A 27,093-nucleotide genomic window follows, 5' to 3' on the forward strand; every position below is an offset into this window, starting at 1 on the left:
TAGGTATTTACAAATCGGGTGTTTGGAATATTTACACAATTTACAAACTGAATGACATCCGGCACTGTGATGCTGGCGCCTTCGGCCGCTCTGGAAAATAGAAACCATTGAGATTGAATTCAAATAAAGTAATGTAGAAATCTCACAGATGAAGTCCTGTTGCTAAGCAACCGGACAGACTCACGAGTGGGGACCAACTTGCCTCCCACACTTGACCATCTCTCCCCAGTGGTGGGACGCGGAGACCTCATTGGCTCCCGTGTCCTCTCACTAAACTCCAATTGGTGGGAGAAACTCTCACTCCGTTCCCGTTGGCTCTCGCCGTCTCTCGCCGCTCCGTAATTGGCAGGCCGGCTCTCGGGCCACCGTACGTCACTCTCTCACCCCACTTCCTCGGCCCTCCAACTTTGTCCCCGCCCCTTCCCCCGCCCTTCCAGCCACGAGGGTAAACCCTAGCAAGAGCCCGCCTCCAGTTTTCTTCGATTGGTGGAAGCCGGACCAGGGGGCGGGCGCTGCCGGGTAACTCTGCGGGCCGCGATTGGCTGCTGGAACCACTGTCCGGCCTCCCACCGACTCCCGGCTGTGCCGGAGTCGGGTGGGTCGGCAGCTATAAAGCTGGTGACGGCGGGGAGGCACCGCGTCTTGCCCCTCCGTGGCCCCATCTCTTTCTTTCTACGGCCACCGCCCGGTCACATTTGGGTGAGTGCCCGGGCAGGGGGCGAGCTGGGCTGCTGCGGTGCCGGGCGGGGTGAATACCAGGCGGAGGCGGTGTCCTTGACTAGGCCCAGAGGAGCTCCAGCTCGGTCCGGGTGGGGGGAGGCACGGACCCGGCCGGGGAGGATGGGGGCCCCGCGAGCAGGGCCGTGCCTGGCCTCCCCCGCCAGGGGCCTGGGGCCGACTACGGCGGGTTTGACGAGGGGCTGGGGAGGGGAGAAGGCGAAAGGGCGTTGAGGGCCAGGGTTCTAAAGACACAGCCAGGCGCAGGAGGTGCCGGGGACGTGGCTGTGATCCCCTTGAGGCGACCGGGGCTGAGGAGGCGCATCAGGAGGGGACGAGGAAGGAGCTAGGCTGCCCAGGCGTTCCCAGTGCTTTGGGTTAAGGGTGGGCGCCGAAGGATGGCGAAGATCGCATCTAATTAGGTGGAGACTTGTAGGTTGGCAGGGGGTGTGTCCTCTTACTGCTACATCTAGAGAGTGGCCGCGGTGGGGGAAAGGGAAGTGGGCGAGCATAACTTTTCTAACCCAGCTCAGGTGCAAGAAAGCATCAGACCCGTGATTTAAGCTGGCCGAATACTTGGGCTGTTGACTGCTTCAGTCTGCTTGCTTCGCCTCTCACAGATTCCTGCCTCCCACCTTCCCGCCTCTATATTTTTTATGCCCATATTAAAGAAAAAACGGGTTTTCTTGGTGTTCTGAAGTCCCTTACCCCTCCTTCCTGCTAAGAGCTTCAGGGTCAGCCTGACCTGATATGACGTAGTGGACAGGCCCCCACAGGGCCTTCGCACACAGTGGGTTTTGGGTTAAGCCAAGTATAGGGTGTCTTTGAAAAACGTGTGTTCTTCTTTAACCAGGGGTAGAGAAAACAATTACTCTGACCTACGCTGGAGGAGGGATTTGGACAACAGGTTGTCTGTGCTTGTTGTTGCCCCGTGGCCTTGGCCTTAGGCCATCACAGGCTTCTTTCACTGCCCACCTCTGCCACAGCTCCTTCCAGCTGCTGATGTTCTTGTCAGCCTGCTGCGGTGGGATGATGTGCTCTGGCTTCTGCTGAGTAACATTTGCTCTATCACACTGATGAATTAGAACAACAGTGGCAGGATAAATGACAAAAGTAAGACAAATGGAAGTGTTTGTATAGTTAACAGGTTTTTTTCCTTTGGAGATGGCGTTTGGACATCCATTGTACAGATTGTTAGAGGGCAAATTGAAAGTCCTTCACATGGATCTGTTCAAATAGTTCTTTGTATCTTGAGACCTCTAAGCGGTTTGTGTTCTTTCTTGGAGCAAAACTTTCTTTTTAAAATTTCAGTTATTTTTTGTAAGGGTAAGGAGGCCAGGGATAGCGTATTTTATGGGAAAGAAGAAAGACTTTATTTTCTTGGTGTTTAACCTTTGTAGGTCTCTTTCTCCTAAATTTGTAGGTTTGCCCTTTATTCAGTTCTAGTTTAATCAGTAACCCCAGTTCTTAGGAAGGTGTTTCCAATGGGGAGAAATTACGGGATATTTTGTTTGGGACCATAGAAGGCCACGTCATCTGCTGGCTATTTCGGAGCCTTGCCTTTGATTTTGTTTTCTTCTTACGTATTCCTCCAGAGTGCTTTTACATCTTGTTTTTCTTATCTGTGAGATGGACCTTAAGATTTTTTTAAGATTTCATTAATTTCAGAGAGAGGGAGAAAGTATGAGCAGGGTGATGGGCAGAGGAAGAAGCAGGCTCTCTGCTAAGCAGGGAGCCTGATGTGGGGCTTGATCCAGGGACTGTGGGATCATGACCCGAGCCAAAGGCAGATGCACAACCTACTGAGCCACCCAGGCATCTCAGACTTGAAGATTTTTTGATTGAGATTTTAGATAGCTTTTCTGGAAGGAAGTGCAAAACCCTGATATTGATGTAATGTGTATTTCCTCAGTGACCCAGAATTATTTAAAACTGTAAAGCAGTGGAACTGAATGAGGGAAGATCCAGTTGAGGCTCTAGTTTGAGGAATTTGATGGGCTATGCATCAGAATCTGTAGTTTCATATGGAAAAGAACAGTCTTAAATTTTATGTTGGGTACTAACAAACCAAATATTATAGAAGAGTGTGATATTTTTTTTAAAAGATTTATTTTTTAAGATTTATTTCAGAGAGAGAGTGGGAGGAGGGGCAGAAGGAGAGGAAGAGAAAATCTCAAGTGGACTCCCCACCAACCACTGAGCCCTCTTGCAGGGCTTGATCTCACAACCCTGAGTCATGGCCTGAGCTGAAACCAGTTGGACGCTTAACCAACTGAGCCACCCAGGCGCCCTGTGTGATATGTTTATGTCTCTCAGGATGGTGGTACAGATTCAAAAGGTTGAAAACATGTTACCCAATCTAATGAGAGGATAGTAGGACTCAACTCTTAATAATCTATTCATTCTGAGGCTTTCGATATGTGGCAATGCTCACTTGCTGTCAATTGAGTGTGGTTAGAGCAGTAGAAGAAGAGCTAATTTTTCAGTCTTCATCTTTGCCAGTTTTGTGATTAGGGATGTGTGCATATGGGAATGATGATAAGAACAACCAAATGTTGTCTTATTCCATTTGGATCCCTTACATTTTTCAGTAGAAAGCCAATTTTCTTAAACACTTTCTGGGCACTCTTTGGTGCAGCGCTCATTTAAAAAAGTGATAGCAAAAAGAACTTACTAACGAGGGCTGCTGACAGGTACTCAAATCTAAAAGGTTTGTCTTCTGTGATAACTCCAAATTCAGCCCCTCAGAAAATGGTAGTTGAATGACCATTTCTTCAAGATCTCAAAGAGATTTCAGAAGAATCAAAATACAGCCCTTCTCCCAGCAAGAGTCTAGGAATCAAGTGTGGCTAGGAATACTGCCCCTAACTAGCTTTCCATTTTTCTAAATCGCACTGTTTTTACTTATTTATTTATGTTAAGATTTTATTTATTTATTTATTTGTCAGAGAGAGAGAGAGCACAAGTAGGGGGAGTGGCAGGCAGAGGGAGAGGGAGAAGCAGGCTCCCTGTGGGACTCAATCCCAGAACCCTAGGATTATGACCTGAGTTTAAGGCAGACACTGAACCAATTGAGCCATCCAGGCGTCCTGACTAGTTTCACGTTGACAGTAGACTATGAGGACTTCGTGTGGATGACATAGACCTGCTGTAGAAGTGCGGGGCCCTCATTGGAAACTTGAGGAAACCTTGGAAGAGGTAGCTTAGAACAGGGCCTCGAAATAGGAGTAGAATTCCTAAGCAGACCAGGAGCTCTGGGGAGAGGCAGGCATGTGCGTTTTTTCCAGAGAGAACTAGAGCCAAGGACGGTACAGGCATGGGCAAAGCCTTACTAGCAGTTTTGCTTGCTTGTGCCTAGGGAGAAAAGGTTGCCAGCCCTTTCTTATGAAAAAGGATGTCCCGATTTCTCTCCTGGTGTAGTGAAAAAGATGGGCAGGCAGCTGCTTCTGGTGGTCCATGTACCTACATGGCTGCTGGGCACATTTCTCTGATGACTTGTTTGAATCAAGGCTGAGGAAGGATCTAGAAGAAGGAATTCAGAACTCTGAGCAAACCCCAGGAGGAAGCATCATTGCATGAATCTGGCGGCCCTAGCAGGCTCCGCAGTCTTCAGTTTTTATCTTTGCCAAGCTCAGGGCCCCTGTGCTGCCGCTCCCGGCGCTCATACATGCTTTGTGCAAACCTGCCCAGCCGCTTGCTGTTCCCTAACTGCTTCCTGACCCGGTGGCCGGCCTCCATCTGACTCTCTGAAAAGACCTTCTGTTAGAAATAAGCTGATGACCGGCTGGAGACTTTGGCAGAGCAGTTTCAGTCAGGATAGAGAGCCCTCCTAGCTGCTGCAGACCAGGAGGGAAAGCCCGGTCCCTTTCTAATGGACTGTTCCCGCGAGTGGCGCTTACCGCCTCCGTTTGCATTCCTGGTCTCCAGGCCTGTCCTTCTCCGGAGAGCTTCGCTGACACAGCTGTCCTCTGTGAACCTTGGTTTTTCTTCTGTTTCTTTCTTCTTTGCTCTAATGCCCTCCTCTCCCTTTCTCCTCCTCTTGCTTCTCCTCTCTTGCCCATCCTGTCTTTACCCTCCTCTTCTCTCTGCCCGGCTCTCCCCACCTAAAGCTCCCTCCAGTTGAAATAATCAAAATTGAAAGAGGGAATATTGGCAGTTCAGGAGAAATTTTATTGATGAAAGTAGCGTCAAATGCATATACGTACATGGTTTCAAGAAGAGATATTACTAAGTTATTTAAGTTATTTAGTCTCAGCTTGGAGGGGGAATCATGTAGTCTCTGGTTAATCCGGCAAAGGCAGATGCTAAATTTGCCAATAATTAAGTGGAGAGCAAAGGTAATCATGTTTTCATTAAACATAGAAAACTGCTGTCTCAAGGAACAATCCTCCAGACCAGATGGACACAAAAAAATGCTCCAGTGTCCCCTTCCCTTTTTATTTCCACATAATTTAAATGATACTAAAGCTTAATGCTCTTTTATCTTGATATCATGTGCTTATCTTTTTAATACAGTCACTGTAGGGAAAAATCACTTGGAAAAGGTTGGGGAGGGTGGAGGTCGATGCCTTGAAAAGTAGGAACAGAAGATTAAGTAAACGAAGGTAATTAGATCTTGTTACAGAGATTAATATTTTGTTTAAAAAATACTAAGAACCAGGGTAATGGTGTATTGGTGCTTTATATGACGAAGTGTTACTCACATATTTTATCTTCTCAACCATCTGGGAGGGTAGGTATTAGCTGCGTGTGATAGATGAGAAAACTGAAGCTCAGAGGGGCACACATTGCTAAAGCCGCCACAAGCTCCTAAGGGTAGAGCAAGCTCTTTTTTTTTGTTTTGTTTTAAGATTTTATTTATTTGAGAGAGCACGAGTAGGGGGGAGGGAGCAGAGGGAGAAGCAGCGGGGTCTGAGGACCCCAGGATCAATGCCCAAGCCAAAGGCAGACGCTTCACCAACTGGACCCCTCAGGTGCCCCCAGAGCAAACTCTGGAATGTGGGAGTCTCATTACTCCGGAACTTGCTCGTCCAATCCAACTTACTTATATTTCTTTCTTTCAATTCATTATAATTCAAATTTAGTAAAGACAACTAACAGCTCTCCTGGCGATGCATTTGGTTTCAAGCCAGAATCAGTGACAGGAGCTTCGTCTGGCAGTTCGTTACCAGGACTGAACCTACCACTGTAACTCATGAAATAAGCGGGGTGGGGTGGGGGGAGTTTTATAAGCTTTAAGTTTCATTTTTCTAGGCAGAGTCAAATTCTGTTCTATGCAGTGTAATTGGACAAGGAATTGTTTACTTTAACTGATTTTGAATTGGAGTCATTATTTGAATTTGTGTGGTGATTGATGACTTTAAAAGAAGTTCTTATTTGAAATTCCTAGTGCCTGAAGGAGGAAACACAGTGACAGACCTGGAGACTGCAGTTCTTTATTCCTCACACAGGTACGGCATCCTGTCATGCTGCTAAGGAACGCCTTCCTCTCTCATGGAAGGGGGAAATTTAATTTTTATCCCAGGGCAAATGGCCACTTGTTTGCCCCGCACATTCTTAAAACTTATTAACAAAGTTTTATATCTTTAAATATTAGTTAATGCCATAATGCTTTGGGAGACTGGCCAGTTTTGTGATTATTAGACTGATGTTTGAAATCTAGAAACTAATTTTTTGACATTTTTAAAGATAAAATTTAAAAAGAAAATTTACACATTTTATTATAAATATAGAGTCCCCATTATCCTGCCTAGTTTTGTTTTGTTTTGTTTTGTTTTTTAATTGTGGATACAAGCCTCTTAAAAATAGTGAAGTACCTTTTTATCAGCAAAAAGTTGAAAATATATGCAGGTAACTTTTTAAACTGTCAGGTTTTTAAACTGTATTTGATTTAGAATTTTTTTTTTTTTTGCTATTTAGTGAATGACTAGAATGCCCCATTGTGTATGGCATTCACACTGTAGTGTGAACATCTCAGATCTTCAGCTGGCCTTTTTCTTTTTCTAAGTGTATCTGGCCTACTTCAGAGAGCATTTGAGAGGACAGGGTAAGAGCATACACTTAATAGGGTAGTTAAAAGTAAAAATTACAGATCAGAAACTATCAAACTTTTTGTTGTTCGAAATGCCATGGAAACAATTACTTCCGTGTATTAATTTTCCATTCTTTTCCAACTTAATCTTACTCCACTTTAATTTTAACCAAAAGCCAACTATTTCAAATTGCACAGCTTTTTATTAGGAATGTAATGAGGACATCTTGGCTGCAAAACTCCTCAGAGAATGAGCAATATTGACTAAATTAGAAAATGTAAAAATTTTTTCCACACCAAGCTCAGAGTCATGATTCACTTCCAACCTGTTGAGTGTGGGTTAAACTACGTTTTCTTCCCCCAAATGAAATAAGGCACTTACTTAACCTCTCAGAAGTTTAAGCATAAAAGTTATGCCTTGTTTCTTAGGTACAATAATATAAGAACTGATCAGAGCTAGTCAGATTATGGTAAATATGGATTAATTCTGGAATCAAAGCCTTGCATTGTGGCCTTTAATAAACTGTTCAGAAGATTGTAGTACATTTTATTTCCAGAAGCATTTCAGGCCTCTGGGTGAGGGACGGAAGACCACACTGTCCTCAGTGTATTTAGAGCAGTTTGAAGAGTGGGAAGAATCCCAAGTGGTAACCTTGTGGGAAAGGCTGGGAAAGTGGGTAATACTATTGCCTCTGGTTTGGTGACTTAGGAGGGTAGCATATGGGAGGGGTTCTTCTTATAAGGATAAAGACTGGTCTTTGGTTTTTAACATGAGTTGTAGAGCTCTTTTCCTTTTTTTTTCTTTTTCTATTTTATTTTATTTATTTATTTGACTGAGAGAGATCACAAGTAGACAGAAAGGAAGGCAGAGAGAGAGAGGGGAAAGCAGGCTCCCTGCTGAGCAGAGAGCCCAATTCGGGGCTCAATCCCAGGACCCTGAGATCATGACCTGAGCCGGAGGCAGAGGCTCAACCCACTGAGCCACCCAGGTGCCCCCTGTCGAGCTCTTTTTTGTGGATTGTGCAGAGGACTTAATCTTGTTTTACTGTAAACTCAGAATCTGCCTGGTAACATTTAGGAGCATACCAGAGCTTTGATGACCCGTCTCTGGTCTAGTTCTCCTGACCTACTGCTTGCCTGCTCTCCTCACTAGGCCTCACATTTCACTTCAGGACTTCAGGAAGTTAGCCCAGCTTTTCCTACATCTTTGTACCTTGCCTTTTTCAATGTTGTCCACCCTGTTGAAAATCTACCACTGTTTGCTTCTGCAGAGCTTTACTGACTACTCCTTACTCATTCTGAAGATTCAGGGCAGCTCCAGTAACCGAGAAGCCTCTCTTCCTACTCCTTCCCTTGCCTCCAGGCTGGGTTAGGTAGTTCTCATAGCATAATGTGATGTCTCTGTTGTTTTCCTTGGTTATTATTAGGTGTTTGTATCACCTAATAACACATGGAGAGGGTGAATATTTGAAAGGGGAAAGCTTATCTTCTATGAAACTTATCCCACAATGAATCTTGGAACACTGAAAAAATTGAAAAGAATAAAAATAAAAAGGGAAAAAAAACTTATCCCAAATGTTTGGCATGTAACATGTTGTCATTGTTTGAATAAATGAAAAAACATATAAATAAGATTCTTATGTTTAGAAGGAAGATTCAGTGGTATCCCTTGGGACCTTTAACTTAGATTTTATGATTATATTTCTAGGTGCTTATTTTTTAGGTTTTAATATACTTACAACTTTTTTTTTTTTTTAAGATTTTATTTATTTATTTGACAGACAGAGATCACAAGTAGGCAGAGAGGCAGGCAGAGAGAGAGGGGAAGCAGGCTCCCCACCAAGTAGAGAGCCTGATGCGGGTCTTGATCCTAGGACCCTGGGATCATGACCTGAGCTGAAGGCAGAGGCTTTAACTCAGTGAGCCACCCAGGTACCCCAATATACTTACAACTTTAAAAATATATATTTATTTGTCAGAGAGAGGGAGAGAGCACAAGCAGAGGGAGGCAGGGGGAGAAGCAGGCTCCCTGCTGAGCAAGGAGCCTGATGTGGGTCTCTATCCCAGGACCGTGGGCTCTTGACCTGAGCTGGAAGGCAGATGCCTAACTGAGCCACTCAGGCATCCCAGGACACTTACACCTGATGACCTGTGGGCTAAGCGTAGATGACATGATCTAAGGATACCTCTCTGCTTTAGATGTTCTTAAGATTTCAGTAATTAACTCACCAAGGCAGTAGTCTATAATTTCATTATACCTAATACTATACCAGAGTTTGCAGAGTGGTAGAGGACAAATGACATAAACATAGGATTGGACTTTTCATTTTTAGGAGTCAAAGTAGTAGTTGGTAAATGCTAAAGAACATTGGTGAACCAGTAGGACCCAGGTAACTCTTATGAGCCAATTCATTAGGCAAATGAAGACCTGAAATTCTGCTACGTAAGGAGCCCCTTCCAATTAATGTGATGCCTAAAAAGGAAATTGAGTTGTTGAAGTTTAAATGGGGAAAAAATTCTTTCTCTAAAATGAATAGGCTGTGTCGTTCTTCACACCCTGACAACTGTATATTTCGGCTGGGTTCTGAGTAGACTGCCCATGGAAGTACTCAAGGGAGAGAGAAGATGGGAAGACGAGGCTGGCTTGTTTTGTCAGTGGAGGCAGCAGGAAGGGCTGGGGTGGGGGTGGGGGGAGTGAGGGACGGGGTTGGAGGGGCAGGTCTGATCTTGAGCTCAGCAGCAGAGGTGCTGGTACTGGTAGATCTGGCAGCTTCAGTAGGAGTGTGAGCTCGTGGGATCCAAATAACCATATTCCCCCTTGACTCCTCTGGTCCCACCAAGCTTCTAAGCATTTCCCTATATTAAGTTCTCCACTGTTGGAAGTATCTAGAATGTCTTCTCTTTTTCTGATGAATACTGTCTCTAAAGAAATTGAGACGGCTCTGATAGGTTATGTGACTTGCCCATATGCATATAGCAGTGTTCTTGAGTGGGTAGCACATTTATTTTACTGTTAGTAAGTAAATCTAGACACCACTGAAAGTATTGACAGCGTGGCAGCAGTCCTTTTTTTAGTGCCCTTTTAAAAAAGAAACAGGTGGCTTTAAGAGATATTTTCTAGATGCCACACAATTAATATGTAGATTACCAGTTTTCAAATTTGGCTTTTTCCCTGATTTAGAAGCTAAGTGATACCTTGTGGTTCTATGGTCATTTATTTTCTATAGACTAGCCGTAGAAAGTATAGAATATTGGCATATGACCCTGTGATGAGTCCTGGAACTTATTTTTGCTTAAAATTTCCATCATTTGGGTTTTGGGTGGGGGACGGGGTCTTCTTTATGATAACAGGGGACTTGTGGAGATTTACTTGGTAGACTTCTATAGTGTGGATTTACTACTTGCTGAGATTGTGTAGATCATTAGAGTGTGACATATATTTATGATGACTGACTGACTGATTTAAACTTCCTTGGATGGCCAGAAATAGATCAGGTACCTGAAGTCTGATTTGTGGACCATATTACTAAATTGTCATTGTATTTTATCTTACAGTGTTTTACAATAGAAGAATCTTATTTGAGTTTTCTTTACTTTTAATAATCCCATCTTAAATCTAAAGAGACCTAGGTGGGTTTTTTGTTTGTTTGTTTGTTTTAAAGATTTTGAGTACTCTCTCCCCCGAGTGTGGGACTTGAACTCAAAACCCTGAGGTAAAAGGTCACATGTTCCACTGGCTGAGCCAGCTAGGCACCCCTGAAGAGGGCTAGTTTTAAGTAAAGTGCAAATCTTTTTAAAAGACAATAATTTTAAGTGGCAGTATTCCATTCATACTGTAATCGCTGCTTTCACATATTAAAATTGCCTCTAATACAGGCAGTGGTATTGCAATAGCATATGATGAAAGATGGTAGCTACCATGAGCATAGCATAATGCAAATAAAATATGCCGTACACCAGAGACTAATGCAATGTGTCAACTACACTTCGATTAAGAAAAATGTAAAAATAAAATTGCCCTAAATAAAATATGCTAAACTTTAGAAACTAAATTAACATTTCAGGTGGTAGTTGAACTTCTAGTGTTGATTTCTTAAGTTTGACAATCTGGAATTTGTAACCTAAAACAGTGTTTCTTCTTATTTCTTTCTAAAGCTCTTTCACCATGCCTGGGTCACTTCCTTTGAATGCAGAAGCCTGCTGGCCAAAAGATGTGGGAATTGTTGCCCTTGAGATCTATTTTCCTTCTCAATATGTTGATCAAGCAGAGTTGGAAAAATACGATGGTGTAGATGCTGGAAAGTATACTATTGGCTTGGGCCAGGCCAAGATGGGCTTCTGCACAGACAGAGAAGATATCAACTCTCTTTGCCTGACTGTGGTTCAGAATCTTATGGAGAGACATAGCCTTTCGTACGATTGCATTGGGCGTTTAGAAGTTGGAACAGAGACAATCATCGACAAATCAAAGTCCGTGAAGACTAATTTGATGCAGCTCTTTGAGGAGTCTGGCAACACAGATATTGAAGGAATAGATACAACGAATGCATGCTACGGAGGCACAGCTGCTGTCTTCAATGCTGTTAATTGGATTGAGTCCAGCTCTTGGGATGGTATGTTACATGTTACTCTGAAGAGACGCTCCTTGAGGATATGTAGGCCCAAATGACCTTTTGGTGAATGCCTCACGCAGACCTACCAGTTATGCTTGTTTTAATATGGTCAGAAATATAGCTCTTTCAACTTACTGATATATAAACTGGTTATCTTTATCACATAGGACAAAATTATAAAAATTTAGAATTTTTTTCGCTTTGCCAAAGAAGGGAAAGCATATTTTAGGAAAATAAAAGACTTCAGTGTATACATATGATACTTACAGTGGTGATCACCTTCTTGTGTTATTAACAAAAATCTTTTTCAGGACGGTATGCCCTGGTAGTTGCAGGAGATATTGCTGTGTATGCCACAGGAAATGCTAGACCTACAGGTGGAGTGGGAGCTGTTGCTCTGCTAATTGGGCCAAATGCTCCTTTAATTTTTGACCGAGGTGAGTGAGTGGGAGAGCATTTCTTTTTTTATTAGCAATGTATGTTGAGGAGGTTGAAAATATAAATAGAAGCTAGTACTTACTGAGTGTTCATTAAATGCAAGTACTGCCTGCTCAGTGCTTTATATGTGTTAGCATAGTTGGTCTTTATAGCAATTTTATGAGGTACGTAATGTCATTCTCATTTTACAGAGCAGTAAAATGGGTTTGAGTAATAAAGAGTAACTTGCCCACAGTCATTCATTAGTCACAAGTTTACTTTGTTTTCAGTTCAGTAGAGCCCTTGTGATCTCTCAGTTGCAGATAGGAGACTTATATAAGATGTTGTATATCAAAGGAATCTTAGGCCTGTCTGTGGACACTGTTATGTTTCATTTCAATTACATGTCAGTTTCACCTTGTGATTTCCATGCTGCAGGTGGCAAGAGTTGACTAGATAGTTTAGGAAGGTCCCTAGATAATGCATTCTGCTGACTACCATACAGTCATCAAGGAGCAGAAAAAATACATATCATCTTCCTTTTTTGTTCTAATAGGACTTCGTGGGACACATATGCAACACGCCTATGATTTTTACAAACCTGATATGCTTTCGGAATATCCTATAGTGGATGGGAAACTCTCCATACAGTGCTACCTCAGTGCACTAGACCGCTGCTATTCTGTCTACCGCAAAAAGATCCGTGCCCAGTGGCAGAAGGGTGGGTTTCATCCAGGAGCCTTGGTTTGGGTATCTGTTGAGGGCACGTGAGATGCTGCTTTGTGGGCATCCTTCATTAGTGTCCTCGAACTATTTCTACCTCACCCACCAGACTGCATTTCCCCACAGATTTGGGGCATGTGTAATTTAGGGATGCAGGGAAGCTTTGGAAATGAGGTCTATCTATGTAAAAACACTTATTTAAACCTACCCTGGTAAAAAAAAAAAAAATCAAAACTAGGGTAAAAGTAAGAAACTTGAATTTTTTTCATCTTTTGAGAGAGAAACTTTCACAAGGCTTTAGTTTGCAGCTGTGATCCATAATTGACCCTAGTGAAAATAAATTACTGAAGTGACCCCCTTTCTCCCACAGGCTGTTTGCAATGGACCTGGGAATTCATTCTTACTTTTCCAGTGTATCCATTAATCTCTGTCTTTAATCCTGGAAAATTTCTTGAGATACTCAAAAGGACAGCATTTGAATTAGTGCCATTAAAACACACAGAATCATATAAATTAGGATTTTTTGTTTGTTTGTTTGTTTGTTTGCTAAAGATTTTATTTATTTATTTGACAAAAAAAGAGATCACAGGTAAGCAGAGAGGCAGGCAAAGGGTTGGGGGTGGGTAGCAGGCTCCCTGCTGAGCAGAGATTCCCGATGCAGGGCTCCATCCCAGGTCCCTGAGTCCATCACCTGAACTGAAGGCAGAGGCTTAACTCACTGAGCCACCCAGATGCCCCAGTTAGGCTTTTTCCATAGACCAACTTTGCTTTATAGAGGTTGTAGGAGAGGGTTAAAGTATTGAATAATGTAATAAGATTCATAGTGGCCCTGGAGAAGCATTGTTGCTGTTGTGTAAAGTGTCATACTGTTTGTCAGTATTGAACAGGGCAGTGATTTTTCTTACGTTATTAGGCCCCACAGTGAGAAGTACACTCTACCTTGTCTGTGTGTGCTAAACTCACCCCCAAAAATCATGAAATTACTTCTAATGCCACAAGTTATGCAGTTTGCTATTTTCTATCCTATTCTATTTCATTTTAAAAATACCCTAAAGTTAAAAAAAAAAACGTATCTGGCCCCAACCCACTAAATTAATTACAGACTCTTAAGACTGAAGTTTGAGGGTGCCTGGGTGGCTCAGTGGGTTAAGCCGCTGCCTTCGGCTCAGGTCATGATCTCAGGGTCCTGGGATCGAGTCCCGTGTCAGGCTCTCTTCTCAGCAGGGAGCCTGCTTCCCTCTCTCTCTGCCTTCTTCTCTGTCTACTTGTGATCTCTTTCTGTCAAATAAATAAATAAAATCTTAAAAAAAAAAAAAAAAGACTGAAGTTTGAAAGCAGTGATGTGGGGCGGGGATGTTGTTCTATCCCTGGATGTCTTTTTGATAACGCGTTTTAAGTCCTAGAGTTATTTCATTACACAGTACATTTTTGGTTGCTATTTAAAGCTAGAAGAACATCCTAGCTTCGGTCTAAAATCAGACTGCAAAAGTTAGTGTTTTAAATGAATTTCATCATTTCTTTGGGTTTCTTTTTCAGAGGGAAATGATAAAGATTTTACCTTGAATGATTTTGGTTTCATGATCTTCCACTCACCCTACTGTAAGCTGGTTCAGAAATCTCTAGCTCGGATGTTGCTGAATGACTTCCTTAATGACCAGAACAGAGATAAAAATAGTATCTATAGTGGCCTGGAAGCCTTTGGGTAAGAGAAGTTTATTGGGATTTTTTTTTCCTTCTGTGTGTGAGTATTTTATCTGTCTGTTAAACCACTCTTTTAATAGTTGTGAACATTTTAAAGTTAAAAGGATCTTAAAAGTATCTAGTCTAAGCCCTTTATATCATCAGTGAAGAAACTGAGTCCCAGAGAGGATCCCCACGAATTCTTTAGTCATCTCTACTCATATTTTCTGATTTCCTCCTGTTAGATCTATTCCTGTTGTCACCGTGATAGCAGAGCCTCATGAGTCCCTGTGTTTACTATGACAGCCTCTGAAATCTCTCCCTGCCTCTGGAGCCCCTGTGCCCATCCTGTAGCCACCAAGCTCAAGTCCTCTTTCCTGCTCCTTCCACATTTCCCGGCGTGTAAGGCTCCCTAACGCACCAGGCCTGTGAAACTCATTCTGTCCCTTCTACATTTAGTAAAATTCTTTTCAACTTTTTAAGACTCAGCTCCTGCAACATCCTGACTTTTGTAACTAAATAGACATGATGATGGACTTGTAGTAGTAGTGTATGTTCTGTTGGATGATGACAGAGCTTTCGTGAGTTTATTGACCCATGAGAATTAAGTTGTCGTAACCTGATGATAAAAAGCTTTGACAGAAAGGACCATATGTGTGCAACTATTACATCTTCCATGGCAATTAGCTTATTGCTGCTTGGCTTTTAATAAATAGGGAAACCAGATCGTATGCACAGATTAGAATATTAGTGACATTAAGTAATATAATAAAAACGGTCTTTGAACATTGTAAGATGGTCTTTTTTCTAAATCTTTCAGGGATGTTAAATTAGAAGATACCTACTTTGATAGAGATGTGGAAAAAGCATTTATGAAAGCTAGTTCTGAACTCTTTAATCAGAAAACAAAGGCATCTTTGCTCGTGTCAAATCAAAATGGAAATATGTACACTTCGTCCGTGTATGGCTCCCTTGCTTCTGTCCTAGCGCAGTAAGTACCTAGTTCCGCTGCCTAACTCCTCTCATTTGGGGCTGCTAGATTTGGAACACCAAGCCTGGTGGCCCGCATGTTGGTGGCAGGTCACAGGGTAACATTTTCTTTCCAGGTTCTCTAGCCTACCGTCCGTTGGCTTAAAGTATGAGTAGGACGAGGCTACAGTTACTCCTGAGCTCGAACGTTCATACCGGCCCTCCTGGCGGCTCTCTGCGGTCATCTCATTCTTGACCTGCACTTGAGCGTCAGTCCCTAGTTGACAAAGTCACTTATTCTGTGTCGTAATAACTCTCATAAGCCCCGTCATGCCCAAAGAGACAGAATCTCTTGTTTTCAGTCTGCATATTGCAAAGCTTTAGGTCAGCTTCCTCAGGCTATGGGATGAATTTCTACTCCCAGCTTCGGTCTTCCCACACATTCTAGTTTTGGATCAGTGAGACTTTTTATTGGTTTTTACTTTTATTTATTTATTTGTAAAATTTAATTATTTATCTTTGAGAGAGAGAGTGGGCTCCAACTGGGGGAGGAGGGGCAGGCTCCCCACTGAGCAGGGAGCCCCACATGGGGCTCGATCCCAGGACCCTGATCTGGGCTGAAGGCAGCTACTTTACCAAGTAAGCGACCCAGGCCCCCCTTGGTGAGACTTTTTAATAGCTTTTCTTCTCCCTACACAGGTACTCGCCTCAGCAGCTGGCGGGAAAGAGGATCGGCGTGTTCTCTTACGGTTCTGGTTTGGCCGCCACCCTGTACTCCCTTAAAGTTACGCAAGATGCCACACCAGGTAAACGCCCACGCTGCCCGCGCGGCTTGTCGGGAGCCTGTGTGCTAGGGGCTGAGGCTGATTCAGCGGGCTTCTCGGGGGCGCTGGAATCTGTCCCGCAGAGTGTTCCTTTTGTGTCTTCTTCACTTTCACCACAGCCAGATTCTTACTCTCTGAGAATCTGCTGTGACTGAGTAAATGGCAGGGTAATGTCTGCGTTAGGATCTCTTCTTTCCTTTTTTTCCAAGTCAGAAAAAAGATGTTTAGGGAGCTTAAAAAATCTTTGTATGGCGTTATGTTTGACTTCTTCATCAAGTTACTTTAATTTTTATCTTTTTTTCTCTCATTTTCTTTCATTCATAAAGCATTTATAACCAGGGAGGTGATGCAGGCAGGGAAAGGGACTTTGTCCGTCTAATGCAGCAGCTGCTGAGTCTCGTCACATGACTGAGTAACACCAAAGCTTTCCTTGTTGGTTTGGTTTTATACAAGATACCTTATTTTTATACATTTATGGTCCTGGCTTATATTCCTGAGCAGGAAGGAGCAGAAACATGGAGAAAAACTGATGAAAGACTTGGCATTACTCAAATACTGTGTCATGGATTGACCATGGACAAGTTATTTATAGTTTCAAATCCCATGTTTCCTCATTTGCTACTGAACAAATGTCTAGTCAGAGATCACAGGAAGCTGCTTCAAACAGATACCATTTTTTCTCTTAACTAAACAGTATCCGGTAGTTCTATAAGAAATGAAGAGTTGTTTTTCCTTTTGGCAGCATCTTGTTCATGTTTCAGGGCATGCTACTTTTGTCTTTTTGTCTTTTTTTTTCCCCCCCAAGATTTTATTTATCGGAGACATCTGGGTGCTTCAGTTGTTAAGCGTCTGCTTTTAGCTCAGGTTATGATCCTAGAGTCCTGGAATCAAGCCCCACATCAGGCTCCCGGCTCAGCAGGAAGCCTGCTTCTTCCACTCCCCCTGCCTTGTGTTCTCTCTCTATGTCAAATAAATTTTTTAAAAAGCTTTAAAAAAAATAATAAGATTTTATTTATCCATTTGACAGAGAGACAGACACAGTGAGAGAGGGAACATAGGCAGGGCAAGTGGGAGAGGGAGAAGCAGGATTCCTGCTGAATACGGAGCCTGATGCAGGGCTCAATCCCAGGACCCTGGGATCTTGACCTGAGCTGAAGGCAGAGGCTTAACGACTGAGCCACCCAGGCGCCCCTGTCTATTTTTCTTTTAGAGAGAGCCTGAAGGGATGTGGGGAGGGACAGAGAGAGGAGGGAGAATCTGAAGCAGGATCCACACCCAGCGCAGAGCCTGATGTGGGACTCAGTCTCACTACCCTGAGATCATGACCTGAACCTAAGTTACTTGACACTTAACTGGGCCACCCAGGTGCCCCTACTGTCATCTTTTAATTTGGGGATTTACTGTTTTAGGGTCTGCTCTCGATAAAATAACAGCAAGTTTGTGTGATCTTAAATCAAGACTTGACTCAAGAACTTGCGTGGCACCAGATGTCTTTGCTGAAAATATGAAGCTCAGAGAGGACACTCATCACTTGGGTAAAAATATTAAATTGTGTTCGAACATCTTGGTACCCACCCAGAAGCCTACCAGGGGGCGCTAATAACCTGAAACACATTACTTAAAGATAAGGGTGTCCAGGCTTGACTCAGTACTAATCCGATGTCAGTGAGAATTGTGGGGAAATGGGCAACTTACTATCTCTGGTTTTACCGGCGAACTTGCAAATCATAACTAACGTTTCACGTCCTTTGCCTTTCCTTTAGTGAACTATATTCCCCAGAGTTCCGTAGATTCCCTCTTCGAAGGAACCTGGTACCTTGTCAGAGTGGACGAGAAGTACAGGAGGACCTACGCCCGGCGCCCGGCCCCCAGTGAGGACACCCTGGGCGAGGGAGTTGGACTTGTCCACTCAAGCACAGCCACAGAGGTGGGTAAAGCTTGTAGTGTTTGCTCTCGGCCTCTGACAGGGTGAGAAGTTTCCATTCCCAGGTCTCAGGGCTCAGGAGACCTGCGACTGAGCCACGTAAAGGAATGTGGATAAAGCAGAGTCCCTCAGAGCAAGGGCTCCAGCACTGGCTTCCCACTGTGCCATTTGCTAATTGTATACAGTGCTTGGCGCTTAAATTACTAGCATTTTTAAAACGTGGGGTTTATCGGCTCAGCACAGAGTGGATCAGTGCATCGTCTTGCTTCTCGCTCTTACACCAGTTAGGTGGCTAGTCAGCCACGAGTCAGAGCGGGGAAAGCCAGAGTGCCAGTTGGAATGCCGTGTGTACTTTGTATGGTGGCTCGCGGTGGCCGCCTTCTCTCCCGTGTTGTGTGTTTGTGTAACTTCACTATAAAGAACAGCTAGTTAGTTCCTTCCATGGAAAGCTCTAGAGAATGTACATTTAACATAAACCTCTCCACAATTGTCCTTTCTCAGTTTTTTTTATTAGAACTCAGCACCATGACTTTAAAACAAAAGAAAAACGCCTTTTTTCCCTTTGATTTTAGCATATTCCAAGTCCTGCCAAGAAAGTGCCGAGACTCCCTGCAGCAGCAGCAGAGGCCGAAGCAGCTGTCATTAGTAACGGGGAACACTGAGACGCTGCTCTGAGCTCGAAGACTGCGGGGCGGGGCGGGGCGGGGGGGGTGAATGGGAACAGTTCTGGGAACGTGGGATGTCTGGGGACAATTTTAAAGGATTACATGTTGCGTAACTTTTTATGTGACTGACACGGAGCCTGGAGAACTGTCGTGTTCTTGGGAGAGTCTCTTTGCTCAATCCGCTGCCATGCTTCCGCTTGTGATCTAGCCAGAGCTCGGTGTCCAGGAATGGTTAAGGGCTCTGGAAACATACCTCTCTGGCCATTTGTGTGCATGAAGCTTAGTTTTTCAGTGTGGTATGGTGAATCGTGTGCTTCAGGCGGGGAAAGCAGAGGTACTGGTCTCCAATTTTAATTTTTTTAAACATAAGAATTTTGTACTTTGAACAAACAAGCTTACTGAAAGTACCTGCGGTTTTTTGAAAAGAACTTTCTAGTTTTGGGAATGTAGTCTTCGAATGTGTTATGCACAAACCCTGCTTAAAAATGGCAAGACGCACATGCTCTTTTTCTGTCATTTAGAAACCCTGAAGAGGGAGAAGGGGTGGGATGGTAACACTGGGTCTGGAAACTGAAATGCCACTACCAATCCAGGCCAGCGGTGACGAGTTCTCGCAATGACCTCTGGGAACAGAGAGACGCTGGCATCGAGCAGACGTCTGCTCAAACCACGGGGCACGTTGGGAAGCTCCGGATGTCGCTCTGGTCTGCTTCGGAATCCCTGGTCCAAGGTGGAGTGTCAGTGGAGCCGTGTATGAGGAAGTTGTTGCAATCCTTCTTTGCACCTTATTTTGAAAAATAAATAAGGCATTTTTCTGGCTGCCTTTTGAAAATTTTAAAACAAAATGGAAGGATGGGGTGCAGGGCATCATTAGGTTACCTCTGATGCTTCAGTGTTACACATTCAACTTACAGACTGATAGCCGAAATTAATGGTGTAAGTATTCTCTTTCCTTGAGTATCTTTTCAGTGAACATTAAAAAGTACAACCCAAGTTTTGTATGACCAGCCAAAAAAAGTATTCCATTTCGAGGTCTGAAGTAGGATTTATAAAGCATTTTTTCAGACTTTCACCTTAACAACAACAAAAAACTATCACATGGGATGAATAAGCAGACTGGTTAGACAGTTTTGTAGATCTTCTTGGTGCTGAACTATGACATGAGCCTTATAGATTGTAAAATAGAGATAGTTGGAACTAATGTACAGAACTAAATTTTTTAAACTTTATTTGCTGTTAAATTCTGTGAAGTTTCAGTTATCTAAAATAAACTTACACGAATACGAACTGTAATGTTTCAGATTGCAAGTAATACGTAATGTAGTGTTTGTAAAATACTCTTGTCTAATATTAGCTAGTGGTATTTTGATTTGTACAGTCATGATTTGTTAAAATGACTTCATTTTAACATCCACTGATGTAGATTAATAATGTAAGTTCACATTTAAAGATTAATGGGGAAATGGTGCATGTAATACTTTCACAAGTATTGGGAGTTTGGTATGTTTTGAAAAGAATAATTTAACTTTTGGGTGTCAGGAAATGGGTTTTTCTCAAAGTCCATTGCCGGCAATGGGCAAGCCTAGTAATATTGGCACAGAGCGTTAACTGTACACCTTATTAACAGTGAGGTGAATAACTTTGAATAAAGTTTTAGAGAAATATTTCAGATATTTGTGTATTCTTTTCCCCTCCTAAACAGTTTAGGCAAGAAATCAGCTAATAGCTGATATTTTGTAAATATGGGTGTTTGTTTCATTTCTGTTCATTCATTCACTCATTTATCTTTCTGGGGGTAAAATTTTATTTCTTTGACAGAGCACAAGCAGGGGAAGTGGGAGAAGGAGAAGCATGCTCTACGCTGAGAGTGGGCTCTGTCCCAGGACCCTGGGATCAGGACCTGAGCTGAAGGCAGCCGCTTAACTGACTGAGCCACCCAGGCACCCGTATTCACTCATCATTCCGCAAACATCTGAAAACCTGATATAAGCAAGGCACTCTGGATTAAAAGAGCTTTAAGACATATGGTTTTGCCTTCAAGGAGCTATTCGTCTAGTATAGAAGAATTTATACTGAGAATTTATTATTCTTACACTTCAGACACAGACATTAGCTCCCAAATCAGGTAGTAAACATATATAAACTTCGCCATAGGGGCACCTGGGTGGCTCAGTGGGTTAAGTCTCTGCCTTCAGCTCGGGTCATGATCTCGGGGTCCTGGGATCAAGTCCCACGTCAGGCTCTCTGCTTCCTCCTCTCTCTCTGCCTGCCTCTCTGCCTATTTGGGATCTCTCTCTGTCAAATAAATAAAATCTTTAAAAAAAGAAAAAATAAACTTTTCCATAAATATTTATGAAGAGAATTACTATGTTTTCCTAAAAGCAACCTAAGATTAAGAGTTACCAATTAAAGATTAAAAGCAAATTTAAGAGTCCATATAGAATGGCTTATTATCAGCAAGAGCCTCCAACCTAAGAGCCACATGTTTTAAGATTGATTTATTTGAAAGGGAGAGCGAGCATGAGCAGGGGAGAGGGAGAGGGAGACTCTCAAGCAGAACCCAACTGAGCGTAGAGCCTGACTGGGGCTCGATCCCATGACCGCATGAGATGTTGACCTGAGCCGAAATCAAGCATTGGACACTCACCCAGCCGAGCCACCTGGGTGCCCCTAAGAGCCCCATGTTGCTGGTGCTCCCAGGGGTTTTAGAGTTTTTGCAGTGGCGGGAACACTGGACTAATTACCTCTAAGAGCCCTATCCACTCTCAGGATTGTATGAATTAGGAATTAACCCTGATTATCTTCTAGCCCAGTTCAGCTCATACCATCATGTCATGTGTAGATTCAATACTTAGTGATAATTTATTTTCTAGGAGAGTCTGTCCCTCTGGGTCATTTAGAAAACGGGCTAGTGTTCTTTCTGAAAGGTCATTTTTGCAAATTCTTCCATGCTAATTAATGTTTGTTGGAATTTGTGCTCTATTTGGGCACTTAATTTTTTTTTTTAACATTTTGGCTTTTGTTTTTATGAATACTAATGAATAAGTTTAAGATTCACAGGAGATAATACTCAAACAGATGCACACAGCTGCTTTTGATACTCCTGTGACTCAATTGAAACACTTCATGTCATGTCTCCTTGAAATGTTGTAGAGAGAAACACTAAAGGGGTCAGTAAAGCACGGAACGTAACAAGATCTTTAAATAATTTAGGGCTAGGTAATCTTGACATAAAAATGAACACTTTAAAATTTCTAGCCACTACTTTTTTTTTTATTATTTATTACTATGTTCAATTAGCCAACTTACAGTACATCATCAGCTGAATGGGAAGAAATCTAGCAACTACTTTTAGTTAAACCCTGAGTTCTTCATTTTTTTTCCCTGATTGGTGGTCAAAGTGAATAGTTAGTTGACCTATGATTCCTCTCCCCCACAAAAAATTATTATAAACGTAGTAATTTGATGCTGAAAATTATGGATACCAATCCTCAGGAAATTTATAGATCATCAGGGCTTCAGCTTTTAATAAGAAACAAGTTTTCATTTTAAATATTTAGAAGTAAAAAAACAAGGAATTCATCTTTGTCCTATTTCATCATTGCATATGCACCTATAATTAAAAAGAGAATAACAGTTTTGTTAGACTAATTTTGCAAAAGCATCCCGTGCCTTCTTGCCTTCCAGATGCTGTTAAACTAGCACTTCCAACCCATCTTAGCAAACTGTTGAACTTTGGGGCCTCATCTCGAGAGCTGCTTCCTCCTTGAAGGCTGACTGGACCGCCTTACTCTGCAGTGAGCACATTTTGTCCTGTGTGTCAAATTTATTATTCAAATAGGCTTGCAACTGCCTAGGGTATCTGTTCTCTGCCTACTTCAAGTCAGTACCACACTCCCCAAGGTTTACAGTGTTTTCATCTACCCTGTCTTCTCCATTCCTCACATGTGCCCAGTTCGTTCGTTTAGCCTTAGAGCCTTTGGTTTATGTATCCAAACCCCTGGGCCCCATATCAGATGCTCTCTGGCCTGCCCTCAGCTCCAGCCACAGGTCTAGCAACTGTTTCCATTCAGTCTTCGACCAGGATCTCAGAGAATACCCAGCACCTTCCTTTGGATTCCTGCTATATACCTTCCGCTGTACCTTCACTGCAAGATTCCCACAGAATTCACTTGGTACAGTTCCCATGGAACCACCCTTAACCAATGGTGGACATTTGGCTGGCGGTTAAGTGTCTCCTCCTTTCATCCCTTGGGTAGACAGTTCTGAGCAGCATTCCAGAAGGTTCCTCTTGGAGATCGACTACCTGTTGCCCATGGCTTCCCTCTTTTCTGTGTAACTCCTGCACACCTTCTGCATCCTGGGATCGTTTCCCAAATACGTCAGTTGCATGTAAGCTTTTGTCTCAGGCTTTTTTTAGAATCCAGGCGAAGACAGGCGGTACCCAGAACAGCTCTACAGTGCAGATCCTCAGGATAGATTGGAGCTGGTTTACTCACCTGTCAAAGCAATCAGCGCCACTGCCATCTGTAGTCAGCAAAATGTTGTAGCCATTCGACACCAGCCCCCCTGCCCCCAGCCCCGCCATCCTTGAAGATGACTACCTCTGGAACTTGTGACTATGTTACCTTACTTGGCAAAAGCAAATGTGATCAGAGGGAGATATGACTGTAGATCGAGGGCCAGAGAGATGCAACACTGCTGGCTTTGCAGAAGGAGGAGGGCGATCATGAGCCAAGGAACGTGGGCAGCCTCTAGAAGCACACACAGCGAGGAAATGGATTCTTCTCTAGATCCTGCAAAAAGGAACCCAGCCCTGATGCCACCTTGGTCTTAGCACCGGGGAGACCTGATGTGGACTTGTTTCTACCTCAGAACTGTCAGATAGTAATTCACGTTGCTTAAGCAGCGACACTCGTAGTAATTTGTTAACAACAGGACATAAGGGGCTGTTGCTGAGCAGACGCTGACTGGCCCCGGCGTGTGGGAACAGCATGATGGCCACCCAGACTCCTGTCTCGGTGCAGGCGGACGAGGGCTGGCGGGCTCTCCCAGTACCCGTGGCGCTTGACCAGCAGGGGCCCGTGAGAAAGACTGTGCGCTTGGCTAGTTTTTATTAACTGCTTGGGAAGCCTGGGGTAAAAATACAGGCCTAGGTCAGCCAAGGCCCACCTCAAGGCCCACTGGGGCTGGGGTTGAGGAGAGCCTGACCTCCTGCAGCCCAGGGAAAAGTACCAGAAAGAGGCCTGGGGTCTAATCGGGCGGTTGGCTGAGCTGCAGATGGGATGAAACACTGTCCTGACAGTTCTTGATCAAAGTCAGAGCCTGAATAGGAACAGACTGGGACACTGTGGCCTAAGTTAGGAAAAACAGTGTAGATGCACCCAAACACGCTGACGACAAGGCCCCTAACATGGGGCTGGCAGGAGCGGCTGTCACTATCTCGCGCTGTACTTACATGGTTTTTCGTCAGTGCCTTTGTCCAGCTCTGGAACATCCTGCACAGGGGAGCAAGGGCCCAGCCCGTCCCACTGCTCGCTCTTTCCTCCACACCTGGAAGAGTGCCTGGCCCATAGGAGGCTCTGGGTAAATATTTCTTGATTAAACAAATGAATGACTGCTCGAGGTTAAGAACAAGAGAGCAAATCTAGACTTGGTTGGAAGGGGGGGAAATGCATATCTTAAATTTAAATTTATTTAAAAATTACAAAAATGTCTCCACCCAAGTTGTCCATGAAAAAATTTAAAAGCAGCAACAATGCTCTTGGATAATGACCAGGAGTTTAACGCAATTTATAAAATTGAACAAAATTTAGATGTGTGTCTTATGCCTCTATAGACACGGGACCCTTTCTTTAGGTCCCTTTCTTTAGGGTCCGGCAGCAGCATTATCGGGACGCTTTCCAGAGCCTTCTTCCTTTGCACTCTGTGCAGGACGATCCGGTAGACGCCCGTGATGGAGCTCCGGGCGTCTCTCCCTTGGTTGTTGCGGATGTGCTCTTCCGTAATACCCAAATGTTCTAGGGCACTTTTGACCTCATTTTCTTCTTCTTTGAGGGTGCCGGTTTCAGACAGATGTTTGGGGTCCAGCTGGAAAGGCTCCAGAGGGGTGGGGTACGGCACCCCCTGCATCCACTCGTTGCTCATGATGGAGTCGATGCCGTGCCTGTCGGCGGGCACGGGCTGGAGGACCCCGCGGATGAGGCGGAGGCAGGGCGCCGACACGTGCGGGGGCACGCTGTACGCGCCCTCCAGGATGCTCTTCTTCAGCTTGGCCACGGTCTCTGCCCGGAAGGGCATGGTGCCCGTCACCATGAAGTACAGCAGCACCCCCAGCGCCCAGATGTCCACGTAAACGCCCACGTAATGCTCGTCCCGGAAAAGCTCGGGCGCGGCGTAGGGGGGCGACCCGCAGAAGGTGTTGAGCATTTCGCCTTTTTTACTTACGGTGCTGAATCCAAAGTCACCCACCTTCACGCAGGTATTATTGGCATAAAATACGTTTTCTGCCTTCAGGTCTCTATGAATAATTTGGTTCTCGTGCTGTGGAAGGAGACATGGGGAGAAGTCATCGTTTTCAAGGTAGAATACCAACACGAAAATAATAAAGGCGTCAGGGGCTCTGATGTTTCACTGTGGTGAGGTGCTGATGGGGGTAATAACAGCAGCTCCACGGATGTCAACTTACCTCAGACCTGTGAACCGCCCCCCGACCCCGGCCGGCTGCCCGGTCCTGACCCTTAGCAAACATGACACCCCCTCGAACAGACCAAAGCTTCTGTTCTTCCATGGGACAATGGCAGGAGTCTGTCCCACACATGGGACTTGGGAATTAGTGCCAGAAATGAACCCAGATCTTTCAAAACTGCATGTTCTGAAACACAGTGAAACTAATCTTTCCTATTTGAGGCCATAAATCTTTTTTTTTTTTTTTTTTTTCCTGGCTGAGCTGTCTCTTGAGGAGGGCCAACACCAAGACGGTTCAGAAACCTTGCTTCTTTGTGGGGGACCAAGGGGGCTCCTTTGTCTTTATAGAATTCAGTAGAAAGAAAGAAAGGCTATATTTGGCAAGGTTCTAGCAGCAGGTCCTGCTGTGGGTGGCAAGCACATGCCCCACCCCCACTCTCACGTTCTGGATCCAGACAGACAACTTGGGACCCCTGACGTCCTTAGTCCCCAGGGCTCTTGGGAGATGGTTTAATGTTACTTTGCTGGGCTTCCTGGGGTAAGAATCCAGGCTTTGGAGCCTGGTGGCTTGGATAATTCTGGGTTCAACAATACCGGCTGTGTAATATGTTTTTTTTCTCTGTAAAGTGAGACAGCGACAGCCGCCTGCACGAGTGCTGCATCTGAGGCGCTCAGCAAGGTCCTGGCACGGGGTCAACACACTCAGTGGAACCCGGATCTACATCCATGATCCTCTCTTCCTCCCTTCAGAGACCAGGCAGCTGGGAGAAATGTCAGGGCACAGAGCTACAGGGGACTCAGCCTGATTCTCTTGAGCTCTCCCACCCAATTTCCTTTCTACGGAGGATGAAGAAGACTCTTCCCATCTGTTCTATTGTTTGATGTGTGTCCTGCCCACTCCCTGGCCTGGGAAAGTTCACGGCAGCACAGGGCCACTTGAATGCCACCTGTGGCACCATGAGTCTGAAACACCCACCGCCGTTACAGTCGGGCTCTTCTCTCTTGCTCGTTTTTCCCCTCCCCTTCTCTCTCCTGATGCCTATCTTGGGGCTCCAGGTCACTAATTTCCCTCTAGTGATTGGTTCAGGAAGTCTCTGGTCCTAGCCTCACCCCACAGAGCCCAGTCAGAGGAATGAACTAGAAACAGGTTCTCAGCTCACACAGTCCCCAGACAAATGTTTCTTTTCTACCCTCTGGGTAAAGAGGACAGCTCAGACTTGTGGACTAACGGATCCATGGAGGTGGTGGTCAGGCCCGTGCCTCCAGCTCCTCTGTGTGCGCACAATACGGCCAATGGCGGAGAGGGCAAGTGAGAACCAGCTCTTGGAGGAACTGGGGGGTGTGGTTTAGGAGTCCAGATTTACCTAAAGAAATAATCAGGGAACTAAGGTAAGAATAGCATCACCAAATGTTAAAAATCGGAAGAGCATGGAGGCAGCCAGAGCTGGAGGAACTCACCAAAGGCAGGAATGATCTGCATAAGCTGATGGGAGATTGAAGAATATTCCAGAGAGAGGGAAAGCTGAGCAGAGACATGAGGGTGGATGGGATTTGGAATGTGACATGGTTAGAGGGGACAGAGCGTCCTACACACAGACATGAAAACAGGGCCAAGCAGCAGAGAGGAGCTGGCTCTCTGGCAGTGGAGGACAGGTGTGGAGAAATGGCGGTGGCCAGGGCCTGATGAGGGTCATCTTGTTACTGGGAGTGACTCCTGCCAACTGCCCCAGAAGCCAGGAGGCTGCCGTGTAACTGGAGATCCCTGGGTGTTGCTTCAGAGGCGAGTGTGATCTCATCCAGACTTTGGACTCTCACAGATGGGACGCCTGCCATCCCTCATGGG

At 44.4% G+C, this 27,093-nt stretch overlaps 2 protein-coding genes across 8 annotated transcripts in view; one reads left to right on the forward strand and one right to left on the reverse strand.

The window, feature by feature from the left end:
* The first annotated feature begins 534 nt into the window (after positions 1-534).
* Positions 535-20,227, forward strand: HMGCS1 (3-hydroxy-3-methylglutaryl-CoA synthase 1). 3 transcript variants are annotated; one of them, XM_082724175.1, is made up of 11 exons: positions 553-699; positions 6,107-6,167; positions 10,904-11,361; positions 11,673-11,798; positions 12,335-12,499; positions 14,038-14,203; positions 15,002-15,172; positions 15,850-15,956; positions 17,384-17,509; positions 17,738-17,901; positions 18,471-20,227. In XM_082724175.1, the coding sequence occupies exons 3-11, from the start codon at positions 10,914-10,916 to the stop codon at positions 18,558-18,560; spliced, it is 1,563 nt and encodes a 520-aa protein (XP_082580301.1). In that variant the 5' UTR covers positions 553-699; positions 6,107-6,167; positions 10,904-10,913; the 3' UTR covers positions 18,561-20,227. The 3 variants fall into 3 exon arrangements, with proteins under 3 accessions (XP_082580299.1, XP_082580301.1, XP_082580300.1); XM_082724174.1 differs by having other exon boundaries at positions 572-699; positions 6,087-6,167; XM_082724173.1 differs by lacking the exon at positions 6,107-6,167 and having other exon boundaries at positions 535-699.
* NIM1K (NIM1 serine/threonine protein kinase) overlaps positions 18,993-27,093 on the reverse strand; it is a 69,567-nt gene continuing 61,466 nt past the window's right edge. For 3 of the 5 annotated variants that reach the window (XM_082724187.1, XM_082724188.1, XM_082724186.1), the window contains one exon: positions 18,993-25,106. In XM_082724187.1, the coding sequence (XP_082580313.1) occupies positions 24,357-25,106 (750 nt within the window). In that variant the 3' untranslated portion in view covers positions 18,993-24,356. The remainder of the gene's footprint in view (positions 25,107-27,093) is intronic. The other 2 variants (XR_014309897.1, XR_014309898.1) reach the window with 2 other exon arrangements.

The sequence above is a fragment of the Mustela nivalis genome (assembly GCF_964662115.1).
Source record: "Mustela nivalis genome assembly, chromosome: 3".
Classification (NCBI taxonomy): Eukaryota; Metazoa; Chordata; class Mammalia; order Carnivora; family Mustelidae; genus Mustela; species Mustela nivalis.

Coding starts and splice junctions, on each gene's coding strand:
- HMGCS1 (XM_082724173.1), top strand. CDS start 10,914: ATGCCTGGGTCACTTCCTTTGAATGCAGAAGCCTGCTGGCCAAAAGAT. Junction 11,799..12,334: donor TCCTTTAATTTTTGACCGAG/GTGAGTGAGTGG, acceptor TTGTTCTAATAG/GACTTCGTGGGACACATATG. Junction 17,902..18,470: donor ACTCAAGCACAGCCACAGAG/GTGGGTAAAGCT, acceptor CTTTGATTTTAG/CATATTCCAAGTCCTGCCAA.